This window comes from Castor canadensis, chromosome 6 (genome assembly GCF_047511655.1).
Source record: "Castor canadensis chromosome 6, mCasCan1.hap1v2, whole genome shotgun sequence".
Lineage (NCBI taxonomy): Eukaryota > Metazoa > Chordata > Mammalia > Rodentia > Castoridae > Castor > Castor canadensis.
In genome coordinates, this window is record NC_133391.1 from 77,394,435 (window position 1) to 77,422,433 (window position 27,999).

Here is a 27,999-nt window from a genome sequence, read left to right on the forward strand (position 1 = left end):
ATTTAAGCAAAGTAGCCCGGCAGTGTCAGCATGGAGTTCCGCAGGGAATAGACCAGGTTCACGTTCACCTTGGCCTCATCGGCACCCTTGCCCGCTGTTGCTATGCTTGTGCCTACAGTGTCACCTGCACCTCTACTTGTACACCATCTGGAGGAAAGAGTCAGAAGACTCTTCAAGTGTGAATCTTGCTGGACATTAACCCAGAGCATAGGTTAAATGTTCACCGGAGCCCAGTCTCAAATCCACCCAGTTGGGAGGGCACACATTTGACTTTGTTATTTACCTTGGCTCAGGAAAATAATCAAGTTGCCAGGTACAAAGTGGGAGCAGCTGGATTGGACCACCCCACTCTTGTGGACCATAGAACCAGGCTGTGGGACCTGCCCTTCCTTTGCTATACTCCATTTTACAGTTAGGATCAGCTTTCATTGAGGCCTATGGGACTCCCTTCATTCTTGAATGGAAGGAATTATTAGACCCATTTTGTAGATGAGGATCGCCATAAAGAGGTGAAGCCACACAGCTGGGAAGAAAGTAACAGTGGGGCAGGACAGGGGACAAGCACCACTGCGATCACTTCCTTAATTGCAGCCTCCCCATTTTATTGTAAGCCCTCTGTCCACCTGGGGTCACCTGAAGCTGGCCACTGGGGGAGGCCTCAGGTGAGCCCCTGGCCTCAGGAGAAGCAAAGAATGAGTGGCCTGCGGCCCCTTTAGCAAACAGAGCCTGTTAGCTTTCCCTTTCTCCCTCCTCAACTCCTCCCCACCTTCCCGCCAACTCCAGTTCCCCCGGCCGGGGGTTGGGCCTCTATAATTGTAGAGCAGCCTGCGCTGGGCGGGGAAGGATCTGACGTTTCCAAAGGCCTTTTTGATGTTGATGATTATGGCGATGACGAGGCTGTCCTCCTACCAAGACTGGAACCTTTCTTTGTTTCTCTCCATTGGGGTCTCTCCCTCTCTGCCCTGAGGACTGGTGTTGGAGGAGGAGGGCCAGCACTGGCTCCTCTTTAGGGGAGGAAGGGGACACTTTTGGTCAAACTAAAACCTAGGGAGTCAGCCCACTCTTTACCTTCTCCTCACTGGGCAACACGGGTGTGCTGCCTTGGTCATTAGCATCCATTTGCATAAGGAACAATTGAGGAGATTGGAGTCGTGCCTCTGAGGAAACACCTGCAAAGATCTGTGAATGAAAGACTTTCCACCCCCACCTCCCATCCCGGCCCAGGATACCGGGAAATGGCAGGCACCCAGCGTGACTCATGACGGTGGTGATCAGTTATCATTCACTGAGTGCCTACTAAGTGTGAGGCATGGATGTGGATGTTGTTTCTCTTGATCTTCATGCACAACCTTTCCCCTCCCCCTCCGGATGATACATTATAGTCCCATTTTATGGAGAAGGAAGTTGAACTTAGCCACCCCATCTTCCAGGTCAGATAGGGTATGTTGGTGGCAGAGCTGGGCTTTGGAAACGGAGGATTGTGTGACTCTGTGCCTTCAATTGACAGTGGGGCAGAGTGTTCTGAACTCTGGGCTCCCCGAGGACACCAAGATCCAGTCTGCATGGGTTCCAGGGTTCTGAAAGGGATGGAAGCAGAGCTCAGAGACAGGCTAACACAGAGACTCGCAATGCTCACACATGCATACGCACACACTCTGCCCCCTCCCCCACCCCTGCTTAGGGAGGCAGAAGAGCTGGCTGACTTGGCCCATAACCAGGTTAGCCAAGATCCAATTAACTAGTTAGCGCAGGCAGAGCTGGGGGCAGGCAGGGCACGCAGGAGAGCGGACGGATGGATCGGGTAATGTACAGAGACAGCCAGAGACAGCGGCTCCACTCTAACCTGATAAGCAGCTCCCGCATCCATGTGCCCCGCCTGGAAGGCTGAGCGACCCGATCGAGAGTGGCTGGTTGGGGGGGAGAGCCGATTTGGCCTCTGACCCCCATCTGCCCTCCCCAAGTCACTTCACAGAGTCCTCAGCCTGTGGCCTCCCCTCCACAACTGTCACTCCCGATCTGTCTCCGTCAGGGCTGTGAGGCAGGCAGCTTCTGGGAGATACATTTTCATCCAAATGAGGCCAAAGTAGAAAGCTGGGAATATCTATCATTTTGCAAGAAAGGGATGGGTACAACAGCCACCTAGAGGTGGGAAGGTGGAGGAGGAGCTGCTGGAGGAGTTCATGGGGCGAGGTGACAGTAACAATAGCCACTATTTATGGAGTTCACCATGTGCCAGGCACTGTACCAACCATTTATGTGTACTATCTCATTTACGCTCCCAGCAACCCTTTGCTGTAGGTATTACTAGAATCTTCATTTTGCAGATGAGAAAACAGACGCCCAGGAAATTTGCCCAAGGTCACACATTGCTCAAGCCACCTCAGCTTCAAAACAGCAACCATACTCTATACAACACTTGGACTGATCTAAGACTGGCAATAGTAAATACTAGTGATAGCAATACGACTTTCATTTGTACATCCCTTAAACTTCACAGAGGCTTTCTGGATCTACCACAGGTAGTTATTTTCTCATAAGGCAGTTTTAAACCTTGAGCACAACTGTAATCCCAGCATTCAGGAAGCTGAAGTAGGAGGATCACGAGTTCAAGGCTAACCTGAATCCAGGCTCTGTGTCAAAAAAAAAAAGAGCCAGTCATGGCGGTGCATACCTGTAATCTCAGCTACTTCAGAGGCCAATTCTGAGCTGGCCTCAGACAAAAGCACAAGACTGAAAAATTACTAAAAGCAAAAATGGCTGAAGCTGTGACTCAAGTGGTAGAGAACCTGCTTAGCAAGCATAAGGTCCTGAGTTCAAAGCCCAGAACCACCAGAAAAGATATTTTAAAAAGTAGTTTTATTTTGGACTCCCATTTTACAGATAAATGAAATTGAGGCTCACAGGGACTTTGTGTCTTGTTCAAAACCTCACAACTGATAAGTACCACTCAGAACTTGAACCTAGGCCACTTGTGACTTCCAGTCTAGTACTGTTGAGGAAACAAAGGAAAAAGAAAAAGAAATCCCATCTTGAAGTCAAGGTAGGTGATTTGGCCAGATCACTCCTCTCCACGTGGTCATTTTGGGGCCCACATTTCCTTATAATTTGTTTTAGTCTTTAGTTGTTTATCAAAGGCTCTTGGAAGTCTAGTGTGTGCAAGTTACCCTGTACACTGGGCATGTGTATTCCAGGATGTAGGAAGCAAATGGCTTCTTGTCTTTATGCCACAGAAGAATAGCAAAGCCTGAAATTTAGCATCTGTGGACTCGGGGCTGCCTTGGTCAGGGGACTCCAGGAGAATGAAGGACCACAAGATGTCCTTTCTCTATCTCTTAGGGCACCAGACCTTTCTGGTTTGATTTCCCCACCTTTTCCAGAATCTGAAATTGAAGCACAGAGTTAAGAAACTCCCCGCTGGGCTCATGCCTGTAATCCTAGCTACTCAAGAGGCAGAGATCAGGCGAATCATGGTTTGAAGCCAGCCCTGGGCAATTAGTTGGGGAGACCCTATCTCAAAATAAAACCCATCACAATAAAAGGGCTGGCGGAGTGGCTCAAGTGGCAAGAGTGCCTGCCTAACAAACACGAGGCCCTGAGTTCAAACCCCAGTGCCACCAAAAACAAAAACAAAAAAGAAACTCCCCAAGGTCACACATCAAAGCAGAAATATAAACCAGGTCTCCAACTTTAAGGCTGATTTTCTCTCAGCCTGGGTTCCCCATCCTTTGTAGTATGGGAACTTCCTAACCCCACAAGCCCTAAGTTCTGGCTATGTCCCATCACCACCCAAATAGTGAAGGAACATGTGTACACATGGGTGCTTTCTGCTTTCTCTGACACCAGCACCAGAAGGGTTAAGACGTCCCCAGCTTAGGGGACAGAGGAGTTCTCTGCACAGGAAGCTACTCTCCCAGTCCCAAAGGCCTCTGGGGAAGGGGGAGGAGAGCTACTTTCTTAGCTCTTTCCCAGGCTCCTCAGCCTCCCTGGGGATCCAGCTACATGCCAGAGAAGTGACCCTTGACCCAACCTCTCCATAAGCCCTCCCCAGCCTGGTAAAGAGTCTGATCCACACTCAGGGCCCTTAGGGCACTACAGAGTCACCCCCACCTCCCTACCCCCTGAATATGGTGACTGGGAGCCCCCTTGGTGCCTCATTCAACTCCCGTTCCAGTCACCATATTCAGGACCCTGACCTTCCTCCTCCATTCCAGCTCTGGGCCCCCAGTGCTCACATCCCAGCCCCTGCATTTGTAATCTTCTAAAAATAAAATCCTGTGATTTAAGTACGAAACTCCGGAAATATACAATCCAGCCCAAGCATCCGCCAGGTGTAGGAGGAAGGACCCACAAACAGAGAAATACCCAGACTCTGCAGCCCTGCGCTCCCAGGTACACACAGAGAGCACAGTCTGTTCCTGAGAAGGCTGAGGTGGAGGATGGGGGCCAGAGGAAGAATACTGCCTGGAGGAATGGGCTCTTGAGCTAAAGTCCCTAAAAAAGGATGTCTGGGGGTTTTTCGTGGCCTCCCACCTGTCATCATGAGCAATTGCTCCCCTCATACTTTCTCAGCAATTGCTTGGAGAAGTGGGGGCTGCCTCCCCTGAAGGCCAGCTCTGACCATCCAGAGTCAAGACTAAAATCCAGGGAAATCCCTTTAGGTTTGTGTCCTGTCCCATGAGGGTACCCAGTTGTTTTGCTTCCCAAGGATGGGAGGAGGGCCACTTGGGGCAAAGCTGTTCACAGACATTCCTATTCCTCTGTCCTGGACCCTGGCCAAGACAGAAGCCAAAGGGGGTCCAGGAGTTGGATTATCTGAAATCTGCCTGTGTTTCCAGCTGTGCAACCAGGTGGCCTTGGGAAAAGGGGTCTCCACAGTGGCCTGAAAGGACACTCAAGCTTCTCTGGGCAGTCCAGGGTCACATCCTCAGAGGGGCAAAAGGGGTAGGACCATATCACAAGGTACTTGGGTGAGAGTCACTTCCATTCTGGGCCCTATGGCATTTCTGAGTGCAACTTATAGAAGGTCCACAACACATTTTTGACCTCACAAACTATAGTAACTAATCAGAAGAGTGGATAATATTTTTCAAGTACGTAATATGTGCCTGACCTGGGCTAAATGCTCACATATGTCATTCTCATTTAATTCTGTGAGGAATTCTTTTTTTTTTTTTTTTTTTTGTGGTACTGGGATTTAAACTCAGGGTCTACACCTTGAGCCACACCACCAGCCCTTTTTTGTAAAGGATTTTTTCAAGATAGGGTCTCACGAATTATTTGCCCGGGCTAGCTTCAAATGGAGATCTTCCTGAGGATCTCTGCTTCCTCAGTAGCTAGAATTACAGGCGTGAGCTGCCAGTGCCTGTCCCAGGAATTCATTTTTTATCATCCCTCACCAACAGACGAAGAAGCTGAAGAACAGGTTCCTCATGGAGCTGAACCTAGGTCCCAGTAGTAAATGGCAAAGCTGGAACTTGAACTCAGGTCTGTTTGACTCTACAACCTTTTCCTCTTAACCTCTGTGTGCTGCAGCCTAAGGGCGTGGCACCCTGCTGAGAGGCATTTGGAAAGCATGGGTGTTGCACTAGTCAAGTGGCACCACTCATGTCCTGGGGTGGTACCCAGCTGACAGGCTGGGGTTTTCTTCTGCACTGGCCTGGGCTCCCACTCTGCCCTATGCAACACAGGGTCAGATTATTCCTGGTTTCTTCCACTCCCACCCACCTTTAGTTTGAGCCTTTGAACAGAGGCCGAAAGGCCAGCTGCAGGGGCTCCAGGAAGCTGCCCCATTAAGCCTCATCCTTGGATCCTACTGCCATCCTGACTGCCGCCTGCAGGTCTGTCTGACCCTTGCTGACCCAGACAGGCAACTTCCGGTGGGTGGCAGCCTCTCAGGAGCCTCAGAAGTCCTGTTTGCTTTCCTATTTCCTTCATGGGGTGAGGGTTGGGCAGGCCTGGCAGCCCCAAGCCCAACCATGAAAGGAGAGGAGACTGACTTGAGAGCACACCCCCCTTGTCAGAGCCTGCTCATTCGCAGCCTGTTTGGCCAGCTCTTGTGTTATTCCGCCACATCTGGGAATCCGAGGGAAGAATTAGCCCTTAGGCCCTGCAGAAGCTGTCCAGCTCTTCCTGTACCAAGAACACAGAGCAGGCCTTTTGGATTGCAGCCCTTTTTGGTTGATACAAAATGTATCTTTCACATGGAAATTAAATGGTGTCTTGGAAGAATCCCACCCTTAAAGCTGGTAACACGGTGAACTTATCCATTTATGTGTCAGTACGAGTGTGCACATGCATACATGTATATGTTCTTACTTAATACTTGCATAGATCCGAAGAGTTAGGGACTACTTGTCTTCATTTTACAGATGAGAAAACTGAGGTCAAAGTCTTACAGTTAGTGGGAGAGCTTGGATTTGAACTCAGGTCTGAAGATGGACCTTGGTTTTGGTCACTCTGATTAGCCCTTGCAAATGCTGGCAAGTGCACATGCCCCTCAGATAAAGTCAGCAGCATTTCCTGAAATGCTGAAACTGCTCCAGGCAGATCTGTGGGAAAGCCATGTGCAGCAACCTGGGCAGGCTTTGCTTTAAGCCTCTAATTGGCTGCTAGCCAGCACTTACCTACCTTCCTGTACCCACTCCTCTGATCAGTGACCAGTAGATGCTTTTACACCCGTGAAACTCTGTTAAGTCCATCTCATTACAGCAATTCTTCACTGTCTCCCCTATCCAAAATTCCTTTGTCTCTTTCATGCTTGTTATTCGCTCTACTAATTTATATGCTCCCTTTGTCCTTTGCTTTTAGGTCCTACCTGATCCTCCTTCCTCCAACTGTGACTTTGGGGTTCCAGGAAAAAAATCCTTTCAAACTCTCCCTCCCCATTCCTGGATGACCTTGATACATAAACTTAAGTGTAGCCCCTCCTCTGCCCACTCTTATCACTTACAGTGCTCTGGTCTCATCCCTTCTGCCCTCCTCTAACTGTCTCTGGTGTCTCTATCACTGTCTCCCTCCCCTGGGCCAATGCCACAGAACCACCCAACACATGTAAGTGTGACTGCTTGGAAAATGTAACTTTCAAGAAGCCTGAAGTTGAGTGACAGTAAACAGAACCTCAGAGACCCAGACATCATCTAGGACTTACATGGACTCAACAGCAAACACATGGAAATATGGCAAGATGGGAGAGAGGGAGGGATGGGGATGATCAAAAGAATGAGCTGGAGGGAGAAATGGGACACAGAGGACGTGACACTGATTTCACCAGGCCAAAGAATCCTTGACTGTCAGCATGGGAAGGGACCTCAGAGACCAGCCAGCCGGTCTGGGAGTGGCAAGGAAGCTTCCAGTCATGAGCTAATGTGGAATGAGTGGCAGCTGCCTGAGAAGAGCGTGCCATTGCTTAGTGATGTCTGCCTGAGCACTGGATGAGAAAGGATGGCTGTGGCTAGGATTTGCATCCTTGCTCTAGTGCTCTAGTTTCAACCTCTTTATAGACTGTGTGTGTGTGTGAGTTGCAAGCAGATATCAGGCCTCTCACTACCTCTTACTACCTCCTCCAAACTGGAGACAGACAAGGGACTCAGGCAGAGTAAAGAGTTTGGAAGTCCTGAGTGTGTGGGATGACAGTAAAGGACTAGGCAACCTGAATCTGTAGAGAAGGTTGGGGTGCATCGCAGACTGGATGCTGGACAAATGCTCCATTTTCACTGAGTGGTCAGCTAACTGGATCTGCCCAGCACCTGTGCACCTCAATCACCTTTGCTTTCACCTCTTCTAACCTCTCCCACCCTGATCCTCCCCCACAGGAAAAGCCGTTCATTGGTGCAGAGGATTTGGCTCTCTTTAGACAGAGTGGAGAAGCTGTCAGAGGGAGAGAAAAGGTGGGGAGAATGGGCCTGAGAAGAGACAGCACTCACAGGGACAGATGCCTTGGCCAGGTGGAAGTAAAAGCAGTGAAAGGACCCTCCTTGAAAGAAGGCAGCTATTAGGAGCAGAAAACTGGCAGGAGGTAAGCAGGCAGCACCTGTGAGCAGATCTGGTGTGGGGGCCAGAAGAGAAGAAAGAACCTGCAGGTGACAGGAGCTGCAGAGCCAGGATAATGACACCCTGACAAAGCAGCAGGGGCTTGGAGCACAGCCCAGCCAGGGTGCGGGCACAGCTAAGACATCACACAGCAAACACAGGCTGAGGGGACGGCAGGGAAGGGGAAGGTACTGATGTGACCCAAGACCCATACAGCCTTAAAAGTTTATCCTGAGCTTCTGCTGCCCTCCTGTTCTCTGTCTCTGCTGCTTTTGTTTTTGTTTTTTCCTTTTCCTTCCTTTCCAGCTCATCTGTAATGTGCTCTTTTCTCCCTCCCTGTCCCCATCCAGACCACCGAATCTCCACTGGGAGTAGAAATGTGGGAGGGAGGAGTAAGAATGGTGGTGACAGAAAGATCTGGGAGTTGCTTTAATCTGAATCATCTGCTCAAGTCTGGGAAAAGAAACCAGGCTGCCAGAGTGTTCCAAGAGCAGAGACTCGAGTCTGGACCCCCAAACCCAGTTTTCCACAAGAGAAAACAGACCTAGGAAGGTGAAGACCACCCCAGAGTCTGTGTCATGGTTGGACAGTCTGTTGGTTTGCTGCCCTACTCACGCTCCCAGACCCCTGAGGGAACAACACCATCCAGACCTTACCCAAAGATCCCAGGGAGGACATGTGACTGGATCCAGTAAACCTGTACCTTCCATCACTGGGCCACAGTGACTCAACAGAAATAGATCCAATGACATCAGAACTGGATCTTTGGCTGACCTACTGGGAAAAGGCTGCTTTCTTTCTGTTGGGTTTGTTGCACTGGAAGATTTAAACCTGAGGTTGCCTAAAGCATTTGGGGTGTGGCTCTCAGGGAGTAAAAGTAACACAAAGGAGAACAAACCCAAATGGAAGACAGACAGGTGCCAAATGACACTGTCTGAATGCCTGGATCCAGCTATGCCTGAAGTCTATCCCTGAGATTTTCAGTGATGGGAACAAAAAAGCTTAAGGTTGGATTTCTGACATTTGCATCCAAGAGACTCTTAAGTCAGCTTAGAGAAACAGATGGAGAGAAAGAGGACCCAGAGGGAAAAACAATTATGAGGATAAGGACTGAGTAATGGGATAGCAGGGGTGTGTGTGTCCATTACTATCACTGAGCTGACATTCAACAGTGAAGAGTTCATTGGAAAGAACACACAGCCAGAGATGGTTTTCCTGGCAGCCAATCTGAGATGGGGGAAAACTTTAACTACCACCTTGGCTATCTGTCTGCATCACAACAGTAGTTCATTCCAGCCCCTCATCTGCACAGGGGATGGCCTCCATGGGATAGGGAGGAAGACAAGTCAGTTGGAGTTTATCCCAACCATCAGCATGCCCAGTGGAAGTCTCTACTAATAGCTCTTATGGTGTAAACTTCCTCTTGAAAGATGAATGAAAACATTCCACAAATCCCTGCTTGTCACATGAGCTTGGAATCTCCCTGACCCTACCCTTTCCTTATCAGATGTCTCCAGATTTCATCTGACCTACAGTATATAAAAGATAAACAAGAGACTAGATGGAAGGAGGAACTAAGCGCTCCAAGTGACACAGCTCCTTATGTCATGGAACACAGTCCAGAGGGGGAGCCCCACACTTCTTCCCACCCCACTCTCTAGTGGCAAGATGTACTTAACCCCTGTTGATTACAAACCCAATGAGATGACCTCCTGGACACCCGCTTCGGGCCTAGTCTAAGGCAGCTGCAGGAGGTACCAGGCAGGGATGGTGATGGTGGGAGGAAGTCCTGCCCAGCATCGATAAGAAACTCCCTTCCCTTGTTCCAGGCACTGTGATGCCTGCGCTGGGAATCCTCAAGGGCAGAGGGAGGACAGGGTCTGAAGAAAGACAGAGAGGGTAGAATGTGAGGCTCCTGGTGCCCAGAAGCCTCCTTCCCCCTTTTCCCGCTCTCCTCCATGGGAGACAACCAATGCCTTAGAAAAAACGTAACTACCTAAATAGAAAATATATATAATCTACTTGTACATATAAAGTGTAACGTATGTAAATATATATAGTATTCAAGTATTGTTACTTTCTTCCTTGGTATAGAGAGCTTTCCATGCTAGTAAAGTTACAGTCTAGCTCTTCTTTTCTTCTAGCTACGTGGTAATACAGTTGATTTATCCACTCCCTTATTGATGGACATTTAGGTTGTTTCTGATTCTTTCTGTTGCAAATGAGAACATCTGTGGGCTGGCAGAGTGGCTCAAGTGGTAGAGCACTTGCCTAGCAAGTGTGAGGCCCTGAGTTCAAACCCCAGTACTGCCAAAAAAGTAAGAAAAAAGAACACTTTGTTCAGTGAACATTTAATACATTTTGTGCACATGTAAGAGAGTTTCTTGAGAATTCATTCCTAGAAGAGAGATTGCTGGTTCAAAATGTGTAAGAATTAAGAATGAGACTATAGGTGTGGCTCAAGTGGTAGAGTGCCTGCCTTGCAAGTATGAAGCCCTGGGTTCAAACCCCAGTACCACAAAAAAAAAAAAAAAAGTAAGAAGTTATCATTTTGAAAGAGTCTGCTAAATTGGAGTGGAGATTTTTTTTCTGGAAAGGAGCCTACCTCTCTCCCTGGTGCTGAACCAGATATAAAGGATACCAGGGTAGAAAGTGCATGGGCTTCCCATTCATAGTCAGGTTCAAATCCTGGCTCTACCACCTTCTTTCTGTGTGATTCTGGTTAAGTCACTTAAGAGCTCTGAGATTCTGTTTCCTTAACTGGCAGTAGGGATCATAAGAGCTGCCTTGAAAATTGTCGTAAGGATCAAGTGACATCTTGTAGATAGGAGCCTGCCATGCAGTAAGTTCTTGGCAAGCATTAGTTCTCCCTATCTGGACCCCTTCTGTATCCATCATGGAAGTCCAGCTCTGGGGAGTGGCTCTGGAAGGTTATGTTATTAGTGAATGTCATGCAGAAGCCAGGACTCCATGGGGACCTTTCCCTAATGGGTCTCTTTAACTCAGTCACTACCTTTGACATTCCCAGTCTCTGCAGAGGTGAAGGAAGTGATCCTTGTAGTGAGCAATAATGTGACTGGATTTGTTCTCTGCCATCTGCACAGAGAACAGAACAGGGAAACAAAGGCACAGCAGAAATGACCAAGGAGAGCAGCAGAGGTCTCTGACTCGGAGCATCCCCAGGTGTGTGAGGACAGCTGCAGGGCTGTGTGGCCTGCTGGAGTCCTGCCTGGTACCACCTCTTCTTGGTTTTGGGGAAGGGGTTCTGAGAAATAGTCTGGAAAGCCCTTGGGGTGGATGGTGGCCAGATTTCAATGTAGTTCAGTGGTCCCCACAGCGATGATCAGAGCCCCCTGGTTACAGGTCACTGCTGTGCTGTTCCTAGGGCTTCTCCCTCTGGAGATTTAGCAGGACATGAGATTCCCAGGCTGCTGCTCTCCTGGAAGAGGATGCATGTGTGACCCAGAGGTTGCTGGGATGGGAACCAGGGTGGTGATCCTGGGAAAGAGGTGGAGTTGAGCAGCACAGTGACAAGACAGGTGACAATAGGTGTAGTCAGGAAGAGTGAGCTCCCCCGGGGAGTCTGTGGGGCTTGGTGAGTGCAGTCTGAAGCCAGAGTCTATATACTAGGCTTTCAGTTTTCAGTCCCAACCCCATCTACTACACTATTGCATGCTGTGTGATCTGGGGGAAGCAGCTTTCTCCCATGTGTCCTCCCCCTCTCCCCCTCTGCCACGCTACTGGGGCTTGAACTCAGGGCTTCTAGCTTGCTAGGCAAACGCTCTATCACTTGAGCCATACCCCCCAGCCCTTTCCTCATTTTTAGTAATTTTTAAGATATGGTCTCAGGCTTTTTGCCCACATAGCTGGGATCCCAGGCTCATGCCACCACACCTTGCTTCTTTGTTGAGATGGGGCTTCAGAGTTGGCTCCCAGGCCCCACAGCCTCCCACACTGAACTCACACATCGTGACTACACTACTGGAGACCTTGCCACCACTGCAGTCATCGTGCTGCTTAGCAACACCACTTTCCCAAGTTTACCACCCTGGTCTCCATCTCAGCAGCCTCTGGGCTCTCACACATGTCCTCTTCCAGGATGGCAGTAAGCCTGGGAGTCTCTCAAGTCCCAGTAAGTGCCCAGAGGAAGAAACTACAGCAGAGTGCTGGAGACAGAGCACAGTGACTTCTAGATAATGGGCTACAGCCTGGCATAGCTTACCCTTTCTGACCTCAGTTTCTTCATTAGTAAAATGAAGATGATAATCTTCACCAGATATAGCTCTAGAAGTCAGGTGTGGTGGTGTACTGCTGTAATTCCAGTACTCTGGAGGCTGAGCAGGATTTTGGGTTGAGGCCAGCTATATAGTGAAAACCTGTCTCGATTGAAAAATTGAGTCTTGAACACCATGGAAGTCCAGGAAATCATCAGAGACTACTTTGAGAACCTATATTCAAATAAATTTGAAAATCTAAAAGAAATGGACAGATTTCTAGATACATATGATCATCCAAAACTGAACCAAGAGGAAATTAATCACCTGAATAGACCTATAACACAAAATGAAATTGAAGCAGCAATCAAGAGTCTCCCCAAAAAGAAAAGTCCAGGACCTGATGGATTCTCTGCTGAATTCTATCAGACCTTTAAAGAAGAACTGATACCAACCCTCCTTAAACTGTTCCACAAAATAGAAAGGGAAGGAAAACTGCCAAACACATTTTATGAAGCCAGTATTACACTTATCCCAAAACCAGGCAAAGACACCTCCAAAAAGGAGAACTATAGGCCAATCTCCTTAATGAACATTGATGCAAAAATCCTCAACAAAATAATGGCAAACCGAATTCAGCAACACATCAAAAAGATTATTCACCATGACCAAGTAGGCTTCATCCAAGGGATGCAGGGGTGGTTCAACATACGAAAATCAATAAACGTAATAAACCACATTAACAGAAGCAAAGACAAAAACCACTTGATCATCTCAATAGATGCAGAAAAAGCCTTTGATAAGATCCAACATCATTTCATGATAAAAGCTCTAAGAAAACTAGGAATAGAAGGAAAGTTCCTCAACATTATAAAAGCTATATATGACAAACCTACAGCCAGCATTATACTTAACGGAGAAAAACTAAAACCATTCCCTCTAAAATCAGGAACCAGACAAGGATGCCCACTATCTCCACTCCTATTTAACATAGTACTGGAATTCCTAGCCAGAGCAATTAGGCAAGAAGAAGGAATAAAAGGAATACAAATAGGTAAAGAAACTGTCAAAATATCCCTATTTGCAGACGACATGATCCTATACCTTAAAGACCCAAAAAACTCTACTCAGAAGCTTCTAGACATCATCAATAGCTAGAGCAAGGTAGCAGGATATAAAATCAACATAGAAAAATCATTAGCATTTCTATACACTAACAATGAGCAAACGGAAAAAGAATGTATGAAAACAATTCCATTTACAATAGCCTCAAACAAAATCAAATACCTAGGTGTAAACCTAACAAAAGATGTGAACGACCTCTACAAGGAAAACTATACACTTCTGAAGAAAGAGATTGAGGAAGACTATAGAAAGTGGAGAGATCTCCCATGCTCATGGATTGGTAGAATCAACATAGTAAAAATGTCGATACTCCCCAAAGTAATCTACATGTTTAATGCAGTTCCCATCAAAATTCCAATGACATTCATTAGAGAGATTGAAAAATCTACTGTTAAATTTATATGGAAACACAAGAGGCCACGAATAGCCAAGGCAATACTCAGTCAAAAGAACAATGCAGGAGGTATCACAATACCTGACTTCAAACTATATTACAAAGCAATAACAATAAAAACAGCATGGTGCTGGCACAAAAACAGACATGAAGACCAGTGGAACAGAATAGAGGACCCAGATATGAAGCCACACAACTATAAGCAACTTATCTTTGACAAAGGAGCTAAAAATATACAATGGAGAAATAGCAGCCTCTTCAACAAAAACTGCTGGGAAAACTGGTTAGCAGTCTGCAAAAAACTGAAACTAGATCCATGTATATCACCCTATACCAAGATTAACTCAAAATGGATCAAGGATCTTAATATCAGACCACAAACTCTTAAGTTGATACAAGAAAGAGTAGGAAATACTCTGGAGTTAGTAGGTATAGGTAAGAACTTTCTCAATGAAACCCCAGCAGCACAGCAACTAAGAGATAGCATAGATAAATGGGACCTCATAAAACTAAAAAGCTTCTGTTCATCAAAAGAAATGGTCTCTAAACTGAAGAGAACACCCACAGAGTGGGAGAAAATATTTGCCAACTATACATCGGACAAAGGACTGATAACCAGAATATACAGGGAACTTAAAAAACTAAATTCTCCCAAAACTAATGAACCAATAAAGAAATGGGCAAGTGAACTAAACAGAACTTTCTCAAAAGAAGAAATTCAAATGGCCAAAAAACACATGAAAAAATGCTCACCATCTCTAGCAATAAAGGAAATACAAATTAAAATCACGCTAAGATTCCACCTCACCCCTGTTAGAATAGCCATCATTAGCAACACCACCAACAACAGGTGTTGGCGAGGATGCAGGGAGAAAGGAACCCTCTTACACTGTTGGTGGGAATGTAAACTAGTACAACCACTCTGGAAAAAAATTTGGAGGCTACTTAAAAAGCTGGACATCGATCTACCATTTGATCCAGCCATACCACTCTTGGGGATATACCCAAAAGACTGTTACTCCAGAGGCACCTGCACACCCATGTTTATTGCGGCACTATTCACAATAGCCAAGTTATGGAAACAGCCAAGATGCCCCAGCACTGACGAATGGATTAAGAAAATGTGGTATCTATACACAATGGAATTTTATGCAGCCATGAAGAAGAACGAAATGTTATCATTCGCTGGTAAATGGATGGAATTGGAGAACATCATTCTGAGTGAGGTTAGCCTGGCTCAAAAAAACCAAAAATCATATGTTCTCCCTCATATGTGGACATTAGATCAAGGGCAAACACAACAAGGGGATTGGACTATGAGCACATGATAAAAGCGAGAGCACACAAGGGAGGGGTGAGGATAGGTAAGACACCTAAAAAATTAGCTAGCATTTGTTGCCCTTAACGCAGAGAAACTAAAGCAGATACCTTAAAGCAACTGAGGCCAATAGGAAAAGGGGAACAGGTACTAGAGAAAAGGTGAGATCAAAAAGTATTAAACTAGAAGGTAACACCCACGCACAGGAAATCAATGTGAGTCAATGCCCTGTATAGCTATCCTTATCTCAACCAGCAAAAACCCTTGTTCCTTCCTATTATGGCTTATACTCTCTCTACAACAAAATTAGAAATAAGGGCAAAATAGTTTCTGCTGGGTATTGAAGGGGGGGAGAGGGAGGGGGCGGAGTGGGTGGTAAGGGAGGGGGTGGGGGCAGGGGGGAGAAATGAACCAAGCCTTGTATGCACATATGAATAATAAAATAAAAATGAAAAAAAAAAAAATCATGTTAAACTGCAAAAAATAAAATAAAATAACAATTGTCTTAGAAGGAAAAAAAAAAAATTGAGTCTTGTTTTTTTTCCCCCCATCCTGGGATTGAACTCAGGGTTCACACAAGTGCTCTACCACTTGAGCCACACCCACAGCCCCTTTGTTTTCATATTTTGTTTCTGAGATAGGTGTATACCACCACCCAGGCCTTCCAGTCCTATCTTCCATGTCACCAAAAGCAAATGTCTGTCTAATGTTTGCTTTGTTTGTTTGTTTGTTTTGCAGTGCTGAGGATGGAACCCTGGGCCTCATGCTTGGCTCTACCACTGAGGCACACCCCAGCACAACAGTAGGTGTCTTTAACGGCCAATGGGTAAGAGTGGATCCAGGTGGATGAACTCTGCTAAAAGCAGCCTGGATAGGGAGGAGAGAACTGAGCAGAACTTGTGGTGCTATTCCCAAAATGATTTTTTTCTGTCCCCAGGAGACTCCTGCAGCCTGACTACATTTCCTGGCTCCAGGTGCCTTGACACTGGGGTGTCTGGGATCTTCTGGCTCTTGCCTACTTCACTTCTCACAGTGATGGCCTGGCTTCCTGCCCAGGCCCCACTCACAAGTTCTGGTGCCGAACCTGAAAGCCCTGGCATCCTCCCCCCAGACTCAAGACAGGCCCAGGCTTGCTGGAAGGAACCTATAGGAGGCTTCATGAAAGCCAAGTGCTCTGCCCAACTCCACCTGACCACAGAGGCGGAAATGTTGAATGAACCTGCCAGTCTCACCCAAGGGGTACCTCTGAGGGGCGGGGTGTCAGAAGAGTTTCAGCTTTGTGTCTGAGCGATTCTGAGCTGAGCAAGGGAGAGAAAAGGTAGGGTGGTGAGTGCAGAATTGGACAGGGAATGTGTCCCCTAGTTGGTTCCCTAGACAATAATGGAAGTGGGCCCTAGATTGCCTTGCCTATTCTCTCAAGAGATGGCAAAGAACAAAGCTCAAGTTTACCTAGGAGAACCAGCCTCCAGGATGAGATTGGACATGAAGGCCACTCAGCCCCCTCCACTGCAAAAGAACAAAAGAAAGGAGTAGGATAGACCAGGTCTTGCAAAGAAGTGGGAAGGGCAGTGCTGGCCAATGAGCTCTAGTAGGGGAGTGCCAGGAGCTCTACCTTCCACGGGGGATTTAGGAGATGCCAGAGACTGCAAATCTGTTCATCCTTATGAGCATCTTGTGCTATCTTCAGATCTCTGATTATCAGACGAGGAAACCGAAGGTCAGAGAGGTTTCCAGTCCAACTGCTAGAAAGAGGCAGGCCAGGAACAGAAACCCAGGATGCATATCCACCTCTCTCAGGCGGCACCTCTACACTCTTCTGATCAGCCACTCTATCTCCTGAGAGATCCCCCAGTCGCACTCACTCCTGGCTTCCCTTCCTCTTTGGAAACCAGCCACAGGCTTTTTTCTTCCATCTGAATGAGAGAAAATGGTCTTGTTCCCTACCCTCCAGGTCTTTCCATTCTCTCATCCATCCAGACCTAAGCATCTTTCTCTCTCCTCTCCCTCCCTTCTCTCTTCTTGCTGCTTTTTTATTCTGTTTATCCATCACTAGAATCCACTCCCCTTCCCTCTTGCCTGTAGGTTCTGTGGCTATAATCAAATCATAACTTTTATTAAATTTAAGATTACTTTTTAATGGAATCAATTTCTTGTGTGGTGCTTCTCTGCCTGCCCGCGGGCTCTGCCGGCTCTGTGCTCAGCATCCCACCCGCACAATTGTCTCTGCCGCTGGCATTTCTGGCTAAGCTGCCTCCCAAGGAGGGGCAGATCTGCCATCCCTATACACACACACACACTATACCTTCCTGCAAAGCCCCAGACCCACAACCACCAAGCTCCAGGCACCCAGGCATGCATAGTGGTGGGGGTGGGAAGCCAGGCCGGAGGTGGCAGGGGCAGCAGGAGGGAGCTGCAGAGAGAAAGACTGAGGGCACAAAACAAACACGGAGCCGAGCAGACATTTCTCAGCCTGTTAATTTCCTACAGTTCTGTTTTCCAGCCTCAGAAACAAGCTGGTTTCTGCCAGTCCACCCCCTTCCCCATGACTGCATTGTGCAGCTGGTGAGCAGGGACACATTGTGTGGGGGGGGAAGGGAGTCCACAGGATCAGAGAGGAGACTTGGGTGTTCATTTGATTGAGAAAAGTGCAGGCAGAACGAGATGCAGAGATGCATATGATGCTGTGACACTCCACTTCCCACCGTCCCCTGGCCAAGAGAAGCCCACCTGGGAGATTTGTAGTCTGGACCAGCCCTAGCCCTACAGGGCTGGGCTGCAGGAGGAAGGGAGCCTGGGGTGCTTCAGGTAGGAGAGGGAACAGGGAGGAGAGGAATGAGGGGTTGAGGCCCATTTCCGTAGAGGGGTCACTGTCTGGAGAGAGGTATGTGGGAGCAGTGAGGTTTGGGGTGGGGCACAGATGGGTGTCTGCTGACTCAGCAGAAACTTAGTGACTTCCTTGAACTGTCTGAACAGCTCTGAGAGTCTCCCTGGTCAGCCTCAGGAGGACAGGAGCTCATGGATGAGCAGGTGGGTTTGAGGCCTGAGTTTGTCCATCTTTGCTGATGTCTCTGCACCTGACATCAGGAGGGGAACCTTATGTTCATCCAGGTAGGTGGTGAATAGTTTAGTGGATAAACTCCCATCCTTCAGCATTGGGAAAGTCTGTGAATCTAGACTGTGATGCCTTACAATGATGTGTGACCTTGAACAAGTGATCAGACCTCTCTGAGCCTGTTTCCTCTCCTGAAAACAAGGATTCAGTGGAATGATGCATGTGGAATGCCTAGCATAAAGCCTGTCACATAGTAAGAGCTCAAGTGGACTGCATGTTTTCTAAACGACAACCAAATACATCCAAGGAGTCCCCCCATCCTCCCTGCTTACAGGGACTGGGACTTGAGCTAAATGGCCAGGCTGGGACCAGAGAGCATGAAATAAGTGACCATTCCCAGGATGGGGCTGCAGGATATGGCAGGGCTCTAATCCCCCTCAGTGGATGCATGGCTGATACCTGGGAGGAGAGGGGAGGGACTTATGAAAGCTTCTGAATATTGAGCCCACTCCCTCACTTCCGACTTTCAGGAATCAACAAAGGAGCCCTGACACTGGGATCCCTCTGGGGCAGGATAAAGGGAGAACATTCTGTGGTCTATTTGGCCCCTACAGCCTCTGCTAGCACCTGTTGGGTTGGGAGACTTTAGAGGACTCTGACATCCTTAGACAAGGTCTGAACAAGGGGAGTCTATAAAGATTTAATTAGGCACCATGCATGGGAGACCTTTGCCTCCCATTCTTGTCCTCCAAACCTAGGAAGAAAGAAGAGACTTGTGAAGAATGCAAATAAGGGGCAGAACTGGAAACAGCTGATTTTGTTAGTGAAACTCCCACATTTACCCAAGCTTGCAGCCAGATGCCAGCATGGCCACAGTGACCATCTAACCAGGTTCTTCAGCTTGGCTCCATCAGGGCAACACTTTGGAGACAGCTTTTGCCTTGGAGTGAGGGGCAGATGGAGCCTCATCTCCCGGCAGGAACTCACCTCTCTGGCCTTTCCACTACCCCTAAAAGAAGGCTGGTCCAACCTGTTCAGCATTGCCCACAGCCATTTGACCCCTGGTACCTGCATGCCTGCTGAGTCTACACCTGTACCTAAAGATGTGTAGAGGCTTGTCTGAGTCTGGATGTTTGTACAAGGCCATAATCAGTCACACATGAGTTTTATTGCCCAAGGGGACTTCTGGAATTTGAACATTCTCCTCTCCAGTTCTCATTTCATTCACAAGGCTACTGAGGCCCAGATGGAGCTGAACAGAAGTCACACAAACTAAGTGGTAGAGCCAGATCAACACCTCCTAAATCTTTCCCATGCTGCTTGTCTTGTGGCACTCACTCTGGATGTAGCAATAACCCCCATCTATACCTTTGCACCCTTACAGAGGCCTTATCGAAAGCTAGGCACTATTTTTCTTTTCCTTCTTTCCTTCCTTTTTTTTTTCTTTCTGTTTTTGGTGGGATTGGGGTTTGAACTCAGGGCTTTGAGCTAGCAAAGCAAAGCAGGTACCCTACCACTTGAGCCATACTTCCAGTCCCTTTTTGCTCTGGTTATTTTGGAGATAGGGCCATTCAAACTATTTGCCTGGGTTGGCCTCTAACCTCAGCCCCACCAATCTCAGCTTTCCAAGCATCTAGGATTACAGACATGAGCCACCAGTACCTGGCTTCTTTTTTTTTTTTTTTTTGCAGTACTGGAGTTTGAACCCAGGGCCTACACCTTGAACCACTCCACTAGCCCTTTTTGTGATGGGTTTTTTGAGGTAGGGTCTTATAAACTGTTTGCCTGGGCTGGCTTCGAACTGCGATCCTCCTGATTTCTGCCTCCTGAGTAGCTAGGAGTACAGGCGTGAGCCACCAAGCTCCTGGCATTTTCTTTTTTGAGACAGGATCTTGCTATGTAGCCCAGGATAGCCTTAAACTAGCAATCTTCCTGCCTTAACCTCCCTAGTGCTGAGATTACAGTAGTGTGCCATGATGTCAGGTATGAGGCAGATACTACTGTGATTCCTATTTTATAGACAGAGAAACTAAAACTCAGAGAGGTTAAATAACTTCCCTAAACTTGTAAGTGGTAGAATTGGAAGTTTTCATTTTTGTTTTTTTGTTTGGTAGTACTGGGGATTGAACCCAGGGCCTCTTGTATGCTAGGCAAGCTGGTCTAGCCTACTCCCTGCAGCTGGAATTTGAAACCAGAATGTTTGTCTCCAGAATCTGGGCTCCTACCTGCTCTGCTCTGCTCACCCGCACCTGCCCATGTTTCCCTTCCTTTATCTGTTCCTTTCACAGTCTTTGTTACTGTCACCATCTTCCCAACTCATCATTTTCTCATTCCAGTTTAAGCCAGATAATCACTCCCACCCAAGGGCAGGCACCCCTCTCTGCTTCCTTTTTCCTTATTCTTCCTCCTCCTCCTCAACATTACCCCACCCACTGTCACTGTCATCTTCACCATTTATACAATCCTTGGTTGCAATGTCTGTGAACTTCTAGACCAATGCAGACCGAACTCCTGCCATGGGACAGGAAGAGGGGGTTACAGTCTAAACGTTCAAGTGAAGGAACAAAGCCAGAATGTGGAAAGGCAGTTTCTTCCTTGGATACTTTCTGGAAATAAGGGTGGGGGGGTGAAGGGGGGTGGACGGAGAGGTTTCAAATAGCCAAAGAGTATCTGTTGAGGGAAATTAATCAATGGCCAAGGAGATTGCTTGTCATCTTTCAATAGCTATAGAAATAACAAGCCTCCAGAGATGGGGCCAGAGCTCCAAGGGAACAGAAGACCCGAGGATGCGCTGCCCAGCTCTGTAGATCTAATGATCTACAGAGGAAACAGAACCATAGCAGCTTCCACCCACTTTGGATGTTAGCCAACACCCCATTTTCCCTAGTCACAGTAGCTCTTGCAGCCCCTGGAAGCCAGCAGCAGCAATCAACACTGTCCAGGAGTTTTAAAATTGATTATTCCCCCAAGTCCAAATCCCACCCACCTCCTAGCCCACCGAGCTTAATGGTTGGCTCTGTGAGTATCTGCAGCCAGCAGTGCCATCGGTCTGCACAGGAAGCAATGGCTTCCCAGACAGAGTCTCCACCCAGAATTTCAGCCAAAGCCCCAGAGCTCCCAGGACCTGGAGGATTTTTTTTTCCCCCTGGTTGTATTTGGAATTGGCTGGTTTTCTGGGCACCAGGCCCAGCTCAGTTTAATTTTTGTTTATTTTTATGTACAGATTCTCTTCTGTTTGGGGAAGAGCTTTGTGTAAATTATTATTATTTATATGATAAAGAATAAATCACACCAAATAAAAAAACCCACAATCTCTCCTTCTCAATAGAATTACTAAATTAGGGGCTGAAAAGAACAGACGATATGCTGGGGTTTGATTTCAGGAAGTCTTTGGACATAGATTTCCACAAAATGTCTTGGTAGATGGGCTCTGTTATCCTGGATTTGATGCTGTGCACAGCCAGCAGAGGCATGTGGGGTCTCCCAGAAAGACTGTGGCGGTTCAGGCCCAAGGGTGTGGGTTTCTTGGTCCTCCACACATCACACCCCTTGGGAGATGAGTCGGGCATTTTGAAGTGATTTACTAACTCAGAGTAGGGAAAGAACAGGGGAAAGAGAGGAGGTGGGGATTCTTGCCAGAAACATGATCAAATGCCCTGAATTGGGTTGGGGGTGGGGTACATAGGAGTTTCTTGAATAGTGGCATTATTACATCAGGGGAAAATGAGCCAATCATTTCTTTGCCTATTCATTAAATTTGCATGCTTCAAGTCTATTGGTTGGAATGAAATGAGTCAGGAGGCAGGGATGCAGATGGGCAGAGGACCAACTTGGCCCAGAGAGTGTCCCTAAGTGGCCCCCATCACTAGCCCGGGTAGGGAGAAGGGCAATTCACCAAAAGTACTATTACCCCCCAGTCTCTTACCCCTCCTTTCACCCCTCCATCCCTTCACACCATCCATTCTTTCATAAAGTTCCGTTTGGGAACTAGAGAAAGACACACCCAGAGCAGGGAATCCATCCTGGGTATAATATCCTAAAGGCAGAGAAAGGAAAAGTCAGCAGTAACTGGAGTTTTGTTGTTATTTTTAATGTCCTAGAACCTCAAGCTACCAGAGATTTTTAAAAAACAAATTGGGGTTGGCGGTGTAACTCATTGGTAGAGTGCTTGCCTGGTGTGAGTGAGACTCTAGGTTTGATCCTCAGCACTGCCTACCAGCTTTTGGTCAGACTTTGTCCTGTGCCTAGAATGGACTTCTGCCACCCATCAGCCTATCCAAGTTCCACCTTTGCTTCAAAACACAGCCACACCACCATCTTGTGCTTGAAAATCCACTATGTCACTTAATATTTGTTGAAAATTTGAGCGAATTGCCTAAACCTTCCTGAGCCTCAGTCTGTAAATGGGTAATAATAGCAATTTCTCTCTCGCTTCCTTTCATAAACACACACACAGCCTTAGAATTGCCTAACAGATAGTAAGTGCTCTATTAATGTGACCATTATTTAAAACAATTCAGTAATTTATCCCAGAGTTTCCCAGCTAGGAATTACCATTAACCATGCTCAATCGCAACATAAACTCTGGGAACACAAAGATTATACCTGTAAGGGCTCCACCTAAATCACTTTTCACAGTCTTCCTGGGTCTGGCAGCCCCTAGTCATGCTTTGCACTTAGTAGGCATCAATCAATAAGCTAATGCTGATTTTAAAGGTTGCCTCAGGCTGTTGATATAGCTCAAAGGTAGAAACTTGGACAATGGACCCCCATGTTAGATCTCCAGCACCAATAAATAAAAGAAAAATTGTCTAGCTAGCTAAATTCCGAAGCCCTGGAAAATCCCACTAAATTCTAATCTTTCTGTGTAGTCCCCCTACAATGCCTGGTGCAGCCACTGCTAGTAGAGTAGGACATAGGGAGCAATGAGAAGCAGGCTGGGGATAAGGGGGAGGTAGGAAACAGGAGGTGGGAAATAGATGGAGCTTGTCGGGGCTTTACTGCTTCCAGGCCACCGTCTCTCCACTGACCCTCTGGTAGGGCACTTAAAACTCCACCTACTTTTGATTAATCAGCAGCTGATGTGAGACATGGCTGCTTACCCAGGTCCCCCTTGTCCAGCCAGAGGGGGTAAGTATTGAATGGATTGGCGAGACTGGTACAATGAACTGCATAGGCCTTGACTCTGGGTTTTCTAAGAGACTCCTTGAGAGGTGGCCCAGGTGGGTGAGAGATGTGTCTATAAATGACAGGGCACCCATGCACTTGCTCCTAAGTATCCTTAGAGCACCTGCCTCAAAAGCACTGAGTTCAAACTCCAGAATCGGCAAAACAAACAAACGGACAAATAAAAACTGCTGCTTTTGCTGGGGAGCACTGACTCCTTACTTGAGCCCCCAAATTAACTAAAGGCAAGAAACAGATACTCTTTTCCAAAGAAAGGGAAGGAACAAATTGGGGGAGGGGGACATAACCAGAAAAATACTTTTGGTTGTAGCTGGCTTACACGCTGATCAGTTTTGTTGTGCTTTGTTATTCAGGGATTCAAACTGGCATTTTCCCCCATTATTCTCTCTCTCTCTCTCCATGCTGGGGAGTCCAAGGTTAACACTCTATACTCTTCAACTAAACCAGACAATCCTCCCCAGTCTCCCTACCCCCAATCTCTCTCTGACCATTGAGAAGGAGTAAACCTCTGTGCTTCTCACTTTTCTTTTTTTTTTTTTGGTAGTACTGGGATTTGAACTCAGGAATTTATGCTTGCTAGGTAGGTTCTCTGCCAGTTGGGCCACTCTGCCAGAGGAGTAAACCTCTGTAAACCAGGACATACAGATTCAGAAGTGCACCTGTAAACCTGGAGATAAGAGTCAAGGCCTAAATACCCAGCTCCCCTTTTCAAAAACAGACTTTTTCTCTCAGAAGTGGGACAACAGAGCTTTGAGAGGTTGACTTTCCCTGTCCTCCTCTTCATCTGACAAATAATAAACCTTATTTCCTTTTCCTCAAAACCCTGCTCTCGTTATTTATAAATAGGCATTGTGAGGTCAGGGGACTGAATTTCCGGTGACATATCTATATGTTTATAGCCATGTGTTGGACGTAAACACTGGTCCTTTTATCATGGAGTGCACTCAGTAATTCATTCATTTGTTCATTTATTATTTATTGAGTTCCTACTATGTGCTTGCCCTATGTGCACTAAGTCACTAAGGGATAGATTCCCTTAGTGTGTCTTTCTCTAGTTTCCAAATAGAACTCTATGAAAGGGTGGATAACTGGGGAGGAGGGGTGCACAGTGCAATACTTTTAGTGAATTGGTCTTCTCTGTACCCTGGCTGGGGATGGGGCCACTTGGGGACACTGTACAAGCTGATCCTCTGCCCATATGCATCCCTGCCTCCTGACTCATTTCATTCCAACCAATAGGTTTGAAGCATGCAAATTTAATGACTAGGCAGAATTCCTACCCATACAGAGCTTATTTTCTAGTGAGGGGAGAGACTAACAGTAAACAGGCAAAGGACTAAATAATTTGTGCAAATGTTATAAAAAATAATAAAAGTAGCTAAAGGGAGAGACAGCGACAGTGCGTGTAGAAGGAACTCCTTTAGGATGGGTAGTTTGGGCAAAGATCTGAATGATGAGAACAAATCAACCTCAGAAAATTCTGGAAACAGAGCATCCCAGGCAGAGAGAACAGCAAGTGCAAATGCCTGAAGAAACTGCTTGGAGATCCGTGACTCAAGTGCTCTGGGTCTTTTTGAGGCAAAGTAAATCAGCCTCTATTGCACATGTAACATGTCATTCCACTGCTCTTGGAATCAGCTCAAACTCCTCACTGTTGCTGTATTGATCCTACCCTCACATCCCGCTGCCCTCCACCCTACTGGCCTCTTCACTCTCTTGCATAAGACAACTTCCTTCTGCCACAGGGCCTTTGCACAATCTGTTCTCACTATCTTGAATGCAGCTCTTTCCAACTCTTTCTCTAGTTAAATCCTAGCCCATCCTGGGATGGGCTACCCTCTGCCCCACTAATCTGACTCCTTTGCTAGATACCCTTATTCCCAAGGTGTTTTAGTAGTCAGATCCCTTATCTCACTTGGTGATTCTGCATTAATTCCCAGGCTTATCAGATAGCAATATATAATTCCCCACCAGAATCCCAAACTTCAGGAGAACGGGTATCTTATCTGATCCCTAGCTCCAAACCCAGCGTTTTGTACCCAGAAGGCACTTAATAAACACTTGTTGAGTGAATACTTAAGGATGCTGGGCATCACAAGGACACATGGAGAAACCCAGAGGATGGGAACAGGATGGGGAAGTGACTCAAAACTACTGATTAGCAGGGTCTGGGAGAAGAGTCGGTCAGCCTGGGAAGCAAGGCAGCCTCAGGGGAGTATCACCACCCAGCCTTCAAATTCCAAGAGCGTTAGGAGGAGAAGGACTGGGCGTTAGGGGCGTGGTTCCTTCTCGGAGGGTCTTGTTATTTAGGAGAATTTAGGAGCACGTGTGCCTGAAGAGGTAGCGCGCTCTTTCCCTGTCCCTGGAGGTCTGGAAGCAGACCTGAGGATAGCGGGAGGGCCGTGAGTCTTGACAAAGGTGATCAGACCACTGCCACAGGATTAGGACCCTCGCCCCCACCGCTGTGGGACTTTTCGGCTGGAAAGTGGGCGCCCCCGAGTGGCACCAGGGGCAGGGTGGCTTTCCGCTTCCCCTCCCCCATCCCGGCCGTGCTCGCGGGGCTGGGAGCGGGGCGGGGGGGGGGCGGGGGGGGCGAGGGGAGGTGGGGGGAGGTGCTCTTCCGCGCGTCTTGAGTGGCTCCGCAGCTGGAGCAATGGTGCGTTTTTTAAGTGGAGTTTACAGACAATGGCTCTCTCTAGGGCTTGGAGGGGAAGGAAGCTGAAATTCAGGACCGTTCTGTAAATTCCCAAGCGCTTTGTGTCCATTGTGTGGGGGAACAATGCTGTTTGTTCAGCGTATTCACTCAAGGTGGGAATGGGGGAGATTGTTCGGCCGCAGCGCTGCACGGTTCTTGGAGGGGGGGGCTCTGCCCCCGGGATGGGGACCCTGGAGGAAGTGGGGAAGGGGGGCCCCCACATGGGAGGGAAGCCGCAAGACTGGCTGGGTGGGTTTGAGTTCCAGGCTTCCCCTCCAACGCCTCTTCATCTGTCCCCTGGGAGTCCAAGCCCCAAGGCTGATGACCTTGACATGTTTTTCTAAAGCTGCATACCACAGGAGAAGGGGGCGGAACGGAGCTTCCCTTCACCACGTGTAGTGGGACAAGTCACCTCCTCCTCGAGGTCTCCCCTTCTAGAAGCTCTATTTCCACGGTTGGAGAGGTAGGCTAGGCAGGGGCGCCCACAATGTGACCAGTTCAGACGTTCTTTGGACCAAAGCTAGTTACCCCTCGTGGAGCAACCACTTCGACAGCCTCACCAAGCCCATGCCCCTCCTTGATCTTGATCTTGCCTGGTGGGGACACAGTCCGCATTCCCAGTGGAGGCTGTGCATCCACAAAGCAAAGGCAAGTGAGACAAGAGTCTCCAACCTAGGCCACTGAACCTCACCGGCAGGGCTACATGACAGACCCGTGTCAAAGGATAAAAGGGGAGAGAGAAGGAAGGGAGGTCAGGAGGGAGGAAGGAAAGGAGGTTGGTTGGTTGGTTTTGGCGGTCCTGGAGTTGGAACTCAGGGCTTTGTGCGTGCCAGGCAGGTGCTCTACCACTTGAGAAACACCTCCCCACTTTTTCAAAACAATTTGAACCCAGGGCCTCACCCTGTTAGACAAGTGCTCTACACTGAGCTACATCCCCAGCCTTAAGATGCCCATTTTTGGAGGATTGAGCAGCTGCTGGACCCTGTGCATACATTATTGTTTATTTTTATTTTTTCAGTTTTATAACTTTGTTTTCACTCACCTGTTAGTTCTCATCTGTAAATTTTGAACGTGGTTAACGGGGACATAGGTCACCAAAGTATAGCGCTTGCTTGACAAATCTCCATTCTCATTACTTTTTTCTGGATAACCACACATGGATACAGTATCAGACATTCCAATTCCTTTGGCCCAGACAGCTGTGTTGAGCCAGGTATCCATGCGTACATCTGGAGGCCCCATCTCTTTCATGGCGAATTTCCGGGTCTCTTTGAATACCCTAGGAACACACTTCTTAAAGCCCACTCCACAGATCCACTTGTGAACGTTTCTGGTGTATTCTCGGGTCACCGCCTCATTGGTGGCAGAACTGCATTTCTTCTCCCCACCTTTCTTTGTGGGAGCCGTTCTGCTGCACCCAAGTTGGAAAGGAAACGCGCTAGGGATTGTGGGAGGGAAAGCCCTACGTTGTCTTATTCTGTCTGGTTTAATCCCCTGCTTTCTCATTGTAACATATCTGAACCTCAGTTTCCCCTCTGCAGAACAGACAACAATAATACCTCACTGGGCTGTTCCAAGGATTAAATGAAGTAACTCATCTGAAGCACTGGGTCTGGAATTGATGTAGCGCTCTTAAGAGTCATATGCCTGTGTGTAATTACTGTCTCCATTTTTCAGATGTGGAAATCGAGCTCGGAGGCTCAATGAATAAGTGAGGGCATTACATTGCAAGCCCTGGCTGGCTGGCTGAGGCTGAGATACTGACCATGGCTCAGGCCTCCTGCAGAGATGGGACTGTTGTGAGCAGGCCTCTTGGGACTTTCCAACAGCACCTGCCAGTCCCCAAGTTCAAGTTTCCTTCTCCCAGCCACTGGACTGGTGGCAGAGACTACTCTTTAGCCCTCCCCACCTTCCCGCTGTAGGGTCCCTTCTCTCCTCAACACCTCTGCAAGGTAGGGTGTTAAGCAGGCACTCCGGGGTCATAGC

General features: G+C 47.7%; 1 protein-coding gene across 1 annotated transcript; it reads right to left on the bottom strand.

The window, feature by feature from the left end:
• Positions 1–2: 2 nt before the first annotated feature.
• LOC141424294 (large ribosomal subunit protein eL31-like) lies at positions 3–27,996 on the bottom strand. The gene is made up of 3 exons (XM_074077865.1): positions 27,923–27,996; positions 27,056–27,421; positions 3–147 (listed from the first exon to the last, which is right to left on the bottom strand). The coding sequence occupies exons 1-3, from the start codon at positions 27,994–27,996 to the stop codon at positions 3–5; spliced, it is 585 nt and encodes a 194-aa protein (XP_073933966.1).
• Between the last annotated feature and the right edge of the window lie 3 nt (positions 27,997–27,999).